The 14,203-nt window shown below is 34.8% G+C and overlaps 2 protein-coding genes across 3 annotated transcripts; both read right to left on the bottom strand.

Moving 5' to 3' along the window:
• Nucleotides 1-1,453: 1,453 nt before the first annotated feature.
• LOC133688383 (eyes absent homolog) lies at nt 1,454-6,430 on the bottom strand. 2 transcript variants are annotated; one of them, XM_062107858.1, is made up of 6 exons: nt 6,314-6,430; nt 5,560-5,812; nt 5,241-5,408; nt 4,315-4,408; nt 3,546-3,740; nt 1,454-2,020 (listed from the first exon to the last, which is right to left on the bottom strand). In XM_062107858.1, exons 2-6 carry the CDS (start codon nt 5,803-5,805, stop codon nt 1,755-1,757), a joined length of 969 nt encoding a protein of 322 aa, XP_061963842.1. In that variant the 5' UTR covers nt 5,806-5,812; nt 6,314-6,430; the 3' UTR covers nt 1,454-1,754. The 2 variants fall into 2 exon arrangements, with proteins under 2 accessions (XP_061963842.1, XP_061963848.1); XM_062107864.1 differs by having other exon boundaries at nt 5,560-5,772; nt 6,314-6,405.
• A 2,935-nt stretch (nt 6,431-9,365) lies between these two features.
• LOC133704374 (plant intracellular Ras-group-related LRR protein 5-like) lies at nt 9,366-12,000 on the bottom strand. Its single transcript, XM_062129186.1, has 3 exons — nt 11,413-12,000; nt 9,819-10,735; nt 9,366-9,727 (listed from the first exon to the last, which is right to left on the bottom strand). The coding sequence occupies exons 1-3, from the start codon at nt 11,945-11,947 to the stop codon at nt 9,599-9,601; spliced, it is 1,581 nt and encodes a 526-aa protein (XP_061985170.1). The 5' UTR covers nt 11,948-12,000; the 3' UTR covers nt 9,366-9,598.
• Nucleotides 12,001-14,203: the final 2,203 nt, after the last annotated feature.

The raw sequence follows: 14,203 nt of genomic DNA, 5'->3' as shown, positions 1-14,203 counted from the left end.
CCGCTAGCTTTGGATAGATGAGGTGTTTAAGTCCCATTTCGGTTGGTTGCATATCAAAATCAAAGATTTGTCAAAAAAAATATTGGACCCCACCCATCTCTCAAACTTTTGGTGTATGACATTGCATGCACGTGACGAGGCAAGCCTCCTTTGCCATGGGAGCACCAGGCAGCCATCAAGGTCTGAGATTCATCCACATCACAAAATCAGACCCAGCAGTGGTTTACCATTTCCACTGCTCATCACCATCAACGTTATCTGCTACAAGACCTAAGGAAGGAAAATGGTGAAGAAGATCTTAAGATAATCCCATCTTATGGCGACAGATTAGATAAGGTTATGGTCTTACGGAACATACTCTCCTTAAGCCATATATCAACTTCGTCTTTTTTTCTTATTCCAAACTAACAAAATGAAAGTGTAAACTGTGTGTATGTGTATTCTTTCTTGTACACTCATCAATATATCTTGTGGTTTAGAATTTTTCAACATTACCACTATAATTTCCAAAAAGTTTTTCAATTTTACTCCAAATAATTGAATAGCTAATGAATTCTCATGTTGAATCCACTTTCCTTTTCTTTTAGGTTATATATATATAAAAGCAAGTTTACAGGAGTGTTCAGGAGAGCTTTAAGCTTGTCCCCAATAATATTACAATGATGCTGTTTCAGAACGCGATTCAAATAGTGTTTAACAATAAAATATTTGTTTTATATTTTTGAAACGTTTCGATATATTAATATAAAAATTAATTTTAAAAATAAAAAAAATATTATTTCAATACATTTCTAAATAAAATATACTTTAAAAAACAATTATTATTCCATTTCCAAACACCCCCAGCTGATGAGATAGATAACAAACCATCATAGAGTTTAGAAGGTGCAGCGTGTTAAGAGATGCAACTCAAGGATGCATTTTGCGCACACAATAAAGTTCGGCTCTCCATCTTTCAGCCACATTCCTGTCTATTCACGAAGGCAGAGGAAACTGTGAAAGAAAGTCAAAGAAAGAAGGATGCATACGATCTGCGTGAAAGATACGGGATAGTTAGCCAGGGAAGTCAGGCAAAATTGCGAGCACGTAACTTCTCGGTCACTATTTCTGACCTGACACCAGAGTCCTTGAGATATTTTGACATTCTAGACTAGAGATGCCTGGACTGCATGAAGAGAAAATACAAATGACAGAATGTGTCCATGCACCTGATCTCTTTAAAGGGACCCAAATGTCGTCCTTGCACAATCTTACTCGATAAGGGGCACTGTCGACCAATCTCTATCCCACAAGGAAGGGGCGCTGTCGAGCAATCTCTATCCCACAAAGCTGTCCATTTGATTTTGATCTGCATGCATCTCTGTATATGCAGAGTACCCTGTTTTTTGGTGAGTAGACTAAAAATGCAAGATTACACCATTCCACACTGTAAATCGCCTCGTTGTACAAACACTTCTGTTAAAATATTTGCAACCACATGCAAGATTTATATAAAACAGCCGTCACAATACAATGCGATCTATACAAGACGAGGCCGTCTAGGAGAATTTATCATTGGAGAATCATTCTAATCGGGTGTTTTCTAACCATAAAAACCAAGGACATGGAATGCCAAAAAAGTTTTCCCTAGACACGCTTATGGACATTCAATGTCTATATGGTTAAATGTCCATGAATTCCACATTGAAATCCTCTGCGACTTCACAAAAAAATATCCAGAACAGGACAGGACAGATAACATTTTGCAAATGACGTCATGATTCATCTTCATTATTTTCAGCATCAGGATCCCCGTACACAACAGCAAAGTAGTAACCAAGAGTTCTCAACGTAAGGCCTGGAAAACGATGATCCCCACCTGAGTGCATACCAATCTTGACAAATGGCCATTGCATGGCCTGTGCACCTTCACACTCTTCCCATCCATCCCCAATTACACAAAAATGGACATGTGGACCATTAAATCGTTCCTTGATCCACTGAAAACATTGAGGTTTTCCCACTTCCCATGAGCTGTAGACTGAAACAACAGAGCACTTTGTCTCAGGCCTGCTATCGTAACTAATATAAAGTAATGGAAAGAAAGGAAATTAAGTAGAAGTATTCAAGCAATTAAGTGAAGATGGGAAAGAATTAATAATAATGAGAATATATTCATTTGAGTAAATATCTAGAATAAAATTATATCAGCTGGAAAAACTATATCACATTCTTCAGGTTAGCTTTTCCCACATGCTTAATCAGGCATTTTTAGCACCCATCAAAAATCTGTTCACCTAAGAAGAAATGAAGGTTGTTTATCTGTGCAGTGTAAACACAGGGTTTAAACCCTATCATGAAATGTTGCAAGATGAAAAACCAGAAGTGCAATTACCTCAAGACAACAAAAACAAGGCCGTAAAAGGGTTAATCTATTTTGTGTGTTTCTTTAGGAATGGCAAACCAAAAGAACATGTCATGAAGGAAAAAACTCAGTGCATCTGATCTCATTCTAATTTTCCCCACTAATCCCAAAATACCTTGCCCTAGGTTCTCATTCAAGGTTTTGCTGAAGTTATAACAATGTGTGTTGACGCCATCTAATTGAATCACAACCTCAACAGGTTTATCTATTATCAGTTGAGCTTCAAATTCAGCTCTGAACTGAAAGTCAATTGAACTGACTTCAAAGACAAAATAATGGAAATTCCATAATAGGAATGTCTTGTGCTTGTAAAGTACTGCAGGAATTGCTAGCTCAATAACATCTAAATTGCACGGTTCATCTAGTTTCCCAACTTTCAAGACATTGCACTATAAAAGAAGGTAATTCAGTAAGAAGATGCAGTGACAAATTTCAGCACACAGCATTATTGCTAACAGTGGTGTAGCCATTTTTTTTTTTTTTACAGAGGAGCCAAATTAGAAATTATAGAAAGTAGTTTATTCTATATTAGAAAAAAATAAAAAAACTCCTTTGTCTATCTCTTTAGCAAACATGGGATGCGACTTTTGAACATACTTTATTTGTGACATAATACAAATGAAACAAGTTAGTTGAAACCTCAGAAAAATTCTTGAAAGTATTAATATCCATAGAAGGATAAAGCTTTTAGTCTTAGAACTCAAATCCCAAGACAGGAAATAGAGATATCATCTTCTGAGGATACCAAATAGTGACCACAAGCAATTCAGCATAAACAAGCACATAACTAAGTTATCAAAAGTTCAACCATTCTGTATATAGTAAGATTTCCTCCACCGTGTGATTTAGGAGAGGTGAAACAACAAATAAATTAATTCAACAGTTCATTTAATTCTAATCTAGAATGCCACCCAAATTCTCATTTGGATAAAAACTTCAGCATCACCTAGGATAGGCACCAATGTTTTCTTATGGGGAAAAAACAATATATAATTTGACCATCCACCTGACATATGATTGGAAAAAATGTATTGCATTCTTAGTTCATAAGGATGCTGAAATGAAGCTGGCTAATTCAAACACCAATTATGGCAATAGACATAATATATATATATATAGATGAGACAAAAGGGATGCTGACCATTTTCATATGTTATTGAATTGTCAAGTCGAAAAAGTAAACATTTTACGAGGCTGGGTATCAATGATCCAGAAGTCACTAAAACATTAATGGGCTCAAACTTGGCATCGGTGTGATTGATGATCCCATCAGTAGAGGCAAGACAACGAGGAGGGTCTTCCTTCCAGCCAGAACACTGTTCCAAGAAAGCCCGCGCTAGATTTGTGACAGATGATAATATGAGTAAGAGTGTGATGAATATACGATATTACTGCTAGCAAGCTCATCTCAGACACCAAAGCAAGACAGAGTACCACTTACAGATCATCAAAGGATATAAAAGTATGTTTGAAATCACCAGAAAGGAGCAATCAACAATGCAATTTATAATGGATTACATTCAAGTGGTCTTGATATTGCTATGACAATCATTTATGCTGTCACCAAAGTCATTGGAGAAAACTTTGAAAGCCTAAAAATGCAAGATTAAGCAATCTGGCATCAGGATATTAGATTACTAGGTCCTGGTTTACATCTCTTTCTGGTTATTTTCACAGCATAGAATTAATAAACGCTTTATTTTCTTTTCCTTAGTACTCATGTTCTAGTTTTCCTTTCCTTTTCTTTCATGTCAGCCATCTTCAAAGGACCTCAAAAAGAATAACAGGAAATAACAATATTTCAAAACAGCAACAAGAATTAGATAACAGTCCAGTACCAAGTCCCCCTAGTTAAAGCAATAAAGAAACGATTACATTTGCCAGCAGTCACAAATGGAGAATCCATATACCTGAAGAGAGCCATCTATCTGTATATTCATCAGTCAAATTATATAATTCCTCCCATAGATTGATCATCTCCTGATCAAGAATATTATGCAAACCCTGAAATTTCAGAGAGAAGTGAGCTTTTTCACCTGTTCATATTCCAATTTCCAATTCATGAAAATCTAAAATAACTGGCATGTAGTAAATAGCTTTTCTTAGAAATATATGGAAGAAAATGCAGACTGCATATAGAAACAGAAAGGAAGTTAAAGAAGCCAGCAAATTTCAACTACCATATATGACCATCCCACGCCCCAAAAAATATTGAGCTACTGGAAGTGACTAAAGCTTGCTAAATCCACAGTCAAATTTCCTAACATAGAGGATTTGTTCAGATACTTGTATCATGTCCATAACCCCACAATCAAACTCAGACATTGGTCCAGATTAAGACTGTAAGAGTTCCATATTATGATATATAATCTCTACACTCTGACAGTTTGTGAAACAATGTCATTATAATAAACGGGTAACAATTTAAATCTCCATCTTTCAATGATTACCTTTCTTAAGAACACAACATACAATGTGAACTTACATATAACACAAATGCATTGAACTCAGAGAATTAACATACTATATGATTATAACATAGTGCTACAGAGTCAGCATTTATATTTCATGACAAACTGCTAGTGAGGGTTAAAGGCTTAGCAGTCAAACAAACACCTGACAAGAAAAACAAAAGCAGCCGACTTTTTGCAGCACAACCTTTAAAAGCCCTTCTTACATCTAGGTTCATACAGCAGTAATGAACAAAAAGTAATTACAAAGCAGCCAATTTCATTTTCAGAATTTCACTTAGGTTGGTATGATCATCATTACTTGCATGGAGAAGATATAAAATGGAATAATGAACTCACGCTTGATAATTATCTATTAAAAGTACCTGTTTGTACTTGTTGGCTATGGCTCGGTGTCTATACGCTAGCTTTTTTTTGTTTACATCATCAGAAGGAGGACTAAATCCATCTTGGTTGAAATCATAATTAGAAAGATCAAGCCCATCATCATATTGACTCATGGCATCAAGAAAAGGCTTATTGTAGTTCTCTATCTGCATTTTGAAAATTTGGTGGCAAATACTTAATCATATTCATCATTAAGAAGTTTAAAACAAAACCATCCAGCTTTGTACTAGAAACCCAAATATAATTGGACAACATGCAAATCAAGAAAAGCTAACGAGAAGAAGAAGGGAAACTCACTTGTTCATAGAAGAATAAATCATCACAGATTTGAAGAATGTGCTTCTCCCACATCTTACCAATTTCTATTCCCTTCTGCACATCCTTTAAGCCATTGAAAGCCTGTGCATAAGTCCCGTTCAGCAAAGACTTGAGCAATATAAGGGTCTCATCCATGTCCCAAACATACACCTTTTTTATCCGATCCATGCCTTTCTTTGCCAAAGCTTCTACCTTTTGATCAGAAATTATTGAACTTTCAGCCATAATAATCCTGTAATTTCAGGAGACAAGTCAAAAATTTTAAGGCAACCTGGAGGTGCAGATAAACAAAACAATGTTGAGGTAAACAGTGACATTAGAGCCACAATTAATTTAGAAGAAGCAATCCCAAAAGGGATGCAAAGATAGTAGCTAGCCAGGGAAGTGGCAAGGAAATATAAATCCATTGATAACCACCTTGCAGAAAGATATGCTTATGCCAAAGTCATGTGAACTTGCAAATGGCTGCTTGTCTGATTGATTATATATAAAAACTAGAAACAAAACAGAACTGAAGAGATTCTCATTCAATAGTGCACATACACTAAGAAATAACACATTCAGCTACTTTTCACTGTTTTTAATCATAGTCATCAAAAAAAATATTTGTAATTTTTCAAAAAAAATTCCGACAACCAGAGCGAAAGGGTAAAATAAACAGGAATTCAATATCAATACACCGACAAAATCAGGGATATAAAATCAAGAGAGCAAAAGGAGGATTCTGACTGACCTCGTTTGCGTTGGGAGGGATCGCTCGCACTTTGCCTTGCTCACCTGCCGAAGCCTAAAAGCCTAAAACCATTCTCCGGGTAGGACTTTGAAGAAATATAATCGGGCCTGGCCCAGGTTTTTCTGCTTCCCATATATATATATATATATATATATATATATTAAAAAAACAAAAAAAAAGCTCGGGAGAGAAATACTGAAATAACGTTCGTTTTGGTTCTGTTTTTTAAAAATATTTGATTGGAAAAATATTAAAATTAAATTTTTTTTAATATGTTTTTTTAATATGCTGATATTAAAAATAAAAAAAATATTTTAATAGATTTTTAATTTTTTTAAAAAATACATTATACATCACAATATCATACATACTTATTATTCCTTATTACATGTATAGAAATGTTAGAACAACATTTCTTTGTCATTGCATATTCATTAATTTTTTATTTTTTATTTCAGATAATTAATATAAAAAGAAAATAGTTTCCTATTGAATGTTCTTTTTTTATTATTATTATTATTATTATTTTTTGAAATCTATTGAGAAATAGTAATATATATATACTTTTAGAATAAGGAATAGTAACATTGTTTTTACTTCTAATGCTATGCTGTATTTAATGCTAGTCCTACGAAAGGTCTTACCGAAAAAATAGAATCGTTATTCAATCTGAATTTTAAAAGAGGTAAAAGAAATTTTAATATGAGGATATCCATCGCATGCATACAGACAGTAATTGCATTATTCATTTTAATTGCTTTAATCAATTACATTTATAGAATTTCAAACTACACAATAGTAATTGTATATATGGTTGATGCTTCTACTTAAAAAATATTTTTAATATGATCCCTTCATTAAATTTCAATATAATTTATTATTATTTTTTTATTAACATAGGTGTCCGGGCCCAAGGTTGTTAAAATCACGATTTTAACATGGCACAGAAAGTACTAAACAAACTCGGATTATAAAAACGAATCGTAAAATCGTAAGGAATTTTAAAATATATCAAAAAAAATTCATGCTTCAAAAAAAATCGTAAGGAATTTTCACCTCATTAATTCAGTCCTATAATACTGAAATGACATTAAATTCAGTCCAATTCAATATTTTTCAGTCCAATTTTTACCCCATTAATTTAATTCAATTCAGTCCTATAATACTGAAATGACATTCAATTTAGTTCAATTCAACAGTTTTCAATCCAATTTTCACCGAGTAATATTTAGTCCAATTCAGTCAAGATATATAGTATATACTGTGGCATTCAATTCAACAATTTTCTCACCCGATCAATTCCATTCAATTCAACATTATACATATACAAATTACAGGACGGGGCAAAATGAATTACAGGGTAACAGACTAACTAACAATTAACACTTAACAGGGCAAAATACAAATCTATGATAGGGGCAAAATCAACTACTATAGTGATGATAATGAAGACAAAATGAACTTATGGTGTCGCCTGCTGCTGTTGAAGATGATGATGATGAACTGAACAGCTGCTATTGAAGATGATGATGATAAGCTGAACGGTTGTTGGTGAAGAGGCCCGACCGCTCGATGTCGCCTGCTGTTGTTGAAGATGGGAAAGAAAGGAGATCGTTGCCGGCGTGTTGCTGTTAATGAAGACTGCAGAGGAAGCCTGGAGTCGTGAGCTGTTGAGGAGATCGTTGTCGGCTCGTTGCGGTTAAAATCACGATAAACAGAAGAGGAAGCCGCGACCGTGAGCACTAAGGAAAGAGGAGTGAAGACTGGAGTCACCGGACCGTGAGCACTGTCGTTGGCCGCTTTTGTGGAGGATGGAGATCGTTGTCGCCACTTTTGTAGTTGCCAATTAGGGATTTGTTCGATTGGAAAGAGTATTTTGTCGTTGTGATTTGTGAAGATTGATTTGTGAATTGTGAGTATTTTCGCCTGAAGTGAAGACTGAAGACAGTCACGTGAGTCCGTGACTGTGCAAGAAAAATCCAATAGGCGTCTAACAGCTGGACATGAGGGGGGGAATTTTGTTTCAGCGCCTCATTTTGGCAAAATCTCAAAATGGGTCCTGAAATCGCGATTTTGCGCGATTTCATCCGGTTTTTGCAATTTCACCCGATTTCAACCCGATTTTACCCATTTTCGATTTTTTCAAGCGATTCAACACGTAATGCATGTTTTGACTCGTAAAATCATATGATTTTACGAGTCAAAACGTGATTTTAACAACATTGTCCTGGCCAGTTTGCGCGCATCTCGATTAATCCCACGAGCCTTGAAGTTAACAACCATGTAAACTTCTAGTAGCCCTGAAGTTTATGAGACTCGAATTAATTATCTCTAGAGAACAAATCTAAAACTTGACAAATTAAGTTATACTCTTAGAAGAATTATTGATACATAACCTGTCCTGTGCTGCTCGTTCAAAAAAGAAAAGATCTGGAAAATTAGGATCTAAGGTGTCCCAAATCTACATCGAATATTATATGGATTGAAAAGTTTGGCAATTAAGAAGTTTATGATCTCAAGTATCTTATCTAATAATAAAAATGAGAGAATTTGTGCACATTGAATTTATTATTATTATTATTAAATAATAAAGTTGATTTTTTTAGAAGTAGCTTAATTGGCTAACCTCATTCAGTATCTAATCGACACTCCATCTTTAACAACAACAAGAAGAAGAAGATCCACAAACGCTTTCTAGGTCTGTCCAATATGTATATGATCATAAAAACAAAGAAGTTGCTCTCAGAGAATTCTCAATATAATTGACATTTGCATTAAATTAAATAATTAAAACATGGCAGCAACAATGTTTTTCTAGGGATAAACGTACCCTCTCCAGTTTACAAACAACTCAAGAAAAGAAAAACAAGGCGTAGATGGGAAGGCTACAGTTCACAAATGTTTCATACGTAGAAAGACTCCCACCTTGCTTGGGATCAAGTTCGACGAGAGGCCGATATAGACGAAGGGAAGTGGCTTCATTATTGATAATGGTAATCGTTTAAGATTCAGAATTCTCATTAGATTCAAAACTTAGCAGGTTTGGGATAGCTGTCATTAATGGTCGCAAGGGAGGGCAACGAATGCTCCTCTTGCTACAAATTAAATCAATATTTTGTCATTACTCGATGACTTTTGTTTCACATAATATATATAGAGAGAACTTTTTTTTTCTCTCATTACACTAGAAACAAGCAAAACCAGCGTGGTCTTAAGGAATGATATATAAATCTATGCACATCAAGGCTAAACATATAACTTCAAGTGTTTTGTCAACTACATGGCTTAGCTGCTCCTGAAAGGCCAAAGGATTGAGATGACCCTGTGCCAAAACCCCTTCTTCTTCATCTTCTTTGACAATTTAGTGTTTGCGTCTCTCTTGTTAACAAGGTCGGCCATGAACTGAACAACAGCCTGATGAGGGAAAGTTGAATAAGTTAGTCTCATTTAAGAAACAGGTAAAAGTTTAGTGATTGGTAAGCCAAAGCTGTTCATCAAACATTACCTGAGCGCCCAAAATAGTTACTTGTCTTGGTGGGATTTCCAATGGAGTTTCATCAGCACGAAAAACTCTCAATTTTGACAAGAGCCTAAAAGAATCTGGCAAGACTCTTATCTGATCGTCACTTATATCCAACTCCTCAAGCAATTCGAGGTTTCCAATATTTCGCGGTAAAGATCTTAGATCCGCAAAGTTATTGGCAACATTCAATTTCTTGAGATTTTCTGCAAAGCACAGGTTTTCAGGTATGGATTCTAGTTCATTGAAGCTTACATCAAGATCCCTCAAGTTGGAAAGATGGCCCATCGTTGTAGGTAACCCTCTAATTCTGTTATAGTGCAAAGCAAGAATCTCCAAACAATCAAGCTTTCCGATTGCCTCAGGAAGTGCTCTGAGCTGATTGAAATCTAATCTCAGTTCCACTAGTGACGTGCAACTTCCAATTGTGTAAGGAACCTCCTCAAGTTCATTTGTATCCACGTTTAGTATCTTCAAGCTGGTCAAACTCCCAACAGTCTCTGGCAATTGAGTGAACTGATTTGAACTCAAATCAAGATTTTCAAGTTTTGTCAACTTCACAAAAGAAGCTGGCAGTGATCTTAACCTGTTTGCCCGGAGATCAAGATCGGTCAGATTGATTAGCTCTCCAAATGACCCAGGAAGGTTTATTAGTTGGTTGGAGTGGACGTCCAACTTCGTCAAGGCTTTGAGGCCATTAATGGTGGATGGAAGTGCCATGATTCGGTTTTCAGACAAGTCCAATTCAGTAATGAACAATAATTTCCCAATTGACAGAGGAAGCCACTCAATTTGATCCATCAACTTGCCTCTAAGATCAAGAACTACAGCTCCAGTATTTGCAGATTTTTCTATGACTGCTGCCACCTTCATCAGACTCAGCTTCTCAGAGTTCACTTCACCTGTAATGCTCCAATATCCACACGTAGAGTTAAGGAATAAAAAACTTTTGACTACAAAGATTAAAGAATTGTAGAAAAAAAACCAAGAATACCATAACATTAGTGAATAAAACGAAACAAAATAAGAATATTATTTTCAACTAAAATTTGTTTTCTGTTCTGCTCTTACTAGTTTTAACCTCACACCAAACCTGCAATTACAGTCCAGCAGGGTGAGTGCACCTCTTTTGGCTGGCTATCCAGGGCATCAACTATAAAGAGAACTATTCAAACAGAATTTAACACGAATATTTCAACATCACAAATTTAAAGATTCAAAATATCATGTTAAAATTAGACCAAAGAATTAATAAATTACAAGTGATTAATGACTCTTAAATCTTAGAATACACACACCTTCTTCTTTGCCTATTCCAGCTCAATATGCTTTTGAATAATCACATCAAATGGGAAGCAAAACTTCATTTCTGAAAAAATCTTGAATTTCCATATATGCAACTGAAATGAAGACAAGTTTAATTTTGTTTTCCCATTTTTAATATTTTGAACATGCAAGCATGTCAAGAATTTAAGTAATCAATAGAGTTTGTCTTTGAATACCCGGATTCTACAATCTTCATGTGTATGCATATACAAACTCCAAAGAAACCAAGCAGCAAAGAAACATTAAAGATTACCCGAAATGAAAGCGGCCTTTGTGGAAGAGCTCTTCACCAAATCCTTGAAGCCATCTTTATCCGATTCTCCATCTTCTCTTTTCTTGATCAAACTTTCATCACTAACCACACTTTCTTTCTCAGTTTTTTCAACTGACTCACTGATAGAGATCAGTTTCTCCTTGTGGGTATCCCCAGAAACCAACAAAGAAACTCTTTGTATCAACCCATCGAAGTTCTCAAACATCTTGTCAACTTCAACCAAGTAAAGAGCCTCTTTTCTCTGTTCATGGCTTTGAAACAACACCACGGTCTTTCTCGCTTGTTGTAGCACGGAGAAGAGCTCCTGTGGGACATCTTGAGGACAGTCTAGCTCTGCAATATCATCAAGCCTTGCCTGCTCTTCATTGTTGACAGTCTTGATCACAGACATGGCTGCTTCAACTTCTTCAATGGAGGGTCGTGACGGCAGTGATTTATAGAGTCTCATGATTTCATCCACTGTTTCTAAAAAAGCAGGCGATGGGTCTTGTTTTTTGCTGGTTTTCACGGCCATGGCTATGGTGATCTTGAGGGAGTTTGCTCAGGGGCTGTATATGTGGACTTCGTTTACTTGTCATTAATAATTTGTATTAGATTTTGTTACTACGACTACATTTATATAAATATCATTTATCTAATTTGAAGAATAATTAAATTAAATATATTAATGTAGATGGAAAGCAACTACTAGTAATATGTATTTATATAACAAGAAGAACGGATGTTTTGTTTTTAATTTTTATAAATTAAAAATGGTTTTGATTATAGTATAATTTTGTTCAATATTTCACACCTTGAGTGAGGCGAAAGGATTGAATTTGTGATTAATTATTAAAATTAGAACTGGATAAGATTTATATTTTGGAAGAAAGTTGATGGCGGTGAACAAAAAGTCTGCATCCAGATTTTGGCGTGACGTCTTGTTTGATCAATGACATCACATGTAACGAAAATCAACTTTTTAAGGATGTTTTACCTCCTGACTTCTTATGGTCTCCCAGTATCTATCCATATTTTTCATTTTTTTTTTTTTTGGTTTTATCTTCTATATTCTAGACTTGTAGACGTCCTTCCCGACTCTTCGAAGTTAATAAAATTACTTTGAGATTAATTTGAAGTGTGTTACTTATTTTTTAAATTATGCTTTAAAAAAATATATTAAAATATATTTTATTTATTTTTAAAAAATTATTTTTAATATCAACACATTAAAACGATTTAAAAATACAAAAAAAATATTTTAAAATAAAAATAAAAAAAAATTAATTTTTTTAAATGCTTTTGAAATATAAAAACAAACGGAGTTTAAGAGTTAATTTGATGTTGTGGTAGTAATTATTTTTTAAAATATTTTTTATTTAAAAATACATCAAAATAATATTTTTTTTATTATTTTTCATTTCAACTCATCAAAACAATCTAAACATATTAAAAATTTAATTTAAAAGAAAAAAAAATTAACTTTTTGTCAAAGTAATTTATAACCGCAAAAACATATAGGATATAAACTTTACTATGCTATGTCTACAGTTTGTGTGAGAACGGGAAAATCCATGACAGTGAAGATGCAAAAAAAAAAAGGCAATAAAGAAAAAACATGCAAAGTTTCTCAACAAATCCATGATATAATCAGACCTATAAGCTAACAACGATGGAACATGAAATAATTGCTCAGCAAAATGATGAAAACTACTGCATCTATTGTTTGAGGTATCAAAAAGAAACTAAGAAGTCTCAAACATGGTGGCTTTCTGCAATTTTTATTTCAAAATCATGCCCAAGCACAGGCCTTGGAAGACCAGCGGATCATTAAACAACCCAAAATGCTTCATTGAAGTGCATCTTAAAACAACACCGTTGTAAAGTGTATCAATCCTCTGTGGCTTCTCTGACAAAACAAATCACCAAGAAAGAAATGATTCAGAAGCAGTAGCCAAAGGAAGCATGCAAATTGTATAAGCGTCCGAATCATGACAATCTAAAATCCAAAAGAAGCATGAAAGAACCTAGAACCACCGAAGTTAGAATGGAAAAGAGCTTTATAGAGGCTTTTATAGAGACAGCCACAACCAGAGACAGAAGAAGAGGGGATGTATGCAACACAACAACCAAGAAACATGGCAAGGAAATGGGGTTGAAAATGAGAAAGTTGCTCATATATAATGATTGTAAAAGGGTTTAAAAACTGTGTAATTCCTGTGCTACATACCTGGTTTGGTTCCAACAGAAACTTCACAGTCAGAATACGAAATCTCCTCAAACACAACCATTTCCAGCTCTAATCCGACAAGGACACAAAAGAAAATGGGTACTTGTCATAAAACGAACAGCTAGCAGACCTTAAAAAGGAACATAATAGGTCCCACAAAATCGTCAGAAGCAGACCTCGACTGGTAGGAAATTTGAGCCGATCAAGAGCCCAAAGGCCACAGGTTCATCAGAGCATACTAAAAGAAGGGATAGAAGTCAACAAAAAATCCTCGACTCCAAACGTTACAATGCGGTGGTCTCCTTTCTGAAGCCAGCGTCAAGCAACCGACCATAATCTCCAAAGAACCAGCCACCAATCCAACGTTATTGAGCCAACCCAGAGCAAGAGGCAGACAAGAAAAATCATGAATTGCACTGTGCGAATCCACAGTGCAATTCTCTGCGTGAATAGAAGATGCAACAGTGGATTGCCCAAACCCTTTTGTTTTTCTTAATTATATTACCTTTTCTTATCACAAGATTAAGATCGCATGTGATATTGTATATTGTTAAATTTTCA

This window comes from Populus nigra, chromosome 1, assembly GCF_951802175.1.
Source record: "Populus nigra chromosome 1, ddPopNigr1.1, whole genome shotgun sequence".
Lineage (NCBI taxonomy): Eukaryota > Viridiplantae > Streptophyta > Magnoliopsida > Malpighiales > Salicaceae > Populus > Populus nigra.
Note: the sequence above shows the minus strand (reverse complement) of the source record. Positions and strands in the feature narration are given on the sequence as shown.

What these genes read in the sequence shown, in the direction of transcription:
- LOC133688383 (XM_062107858.1), bottom strand. Translation starts at nt 5,805, where the DNA reads ATGGCTGAAAGTTCAATAATTTCTGATCAAAAGGTAGAAGCTTTGGCA. An exon ending in TAGCCAACAAGTACAAACAG is followed by an intron (nt 4,409 to 5,240) that starts GTACTTTTAATA and finishes CTGAAATTTCAG; the next exon opens with GGTTTGCATAATATTCTTGA. An exon ending in AGATAGATGGCTCTCTTCAG is followed by an intron (nt 3,741 to 4,314) that starts GTATATGGATTC and finishes TCACAAATCTAG; the next exon opens with CGCGGGCTTTCTTGGAACAG.
- LOC133704374 (XM_062129186.1), bottom strand. Translation starts at nt 11,947, where the DNA reads ATGGCCGTGAAAACCAGCAAAAAACAAGACCCATCGCCTGCTTTTTTA. An exon ending in AAAGGCCGCTTTCATTTCGG is followed by an intron (nt 10,736 to 11,412) that starts GTAATCTTTAAT and finishes GGAGCATTACAG; the next exon opens with GTGAAGTGAACTCTGAGAAG. An exon ending in TAACTATTTTGGGCGCTCAG is followed by an intron (nt 9,728 to 9,818) that starts GTAATGTTTGAT and finishes TTCCCTCATCAG; the next exon opens with GCTGTTGTTCAGTTCATGGC.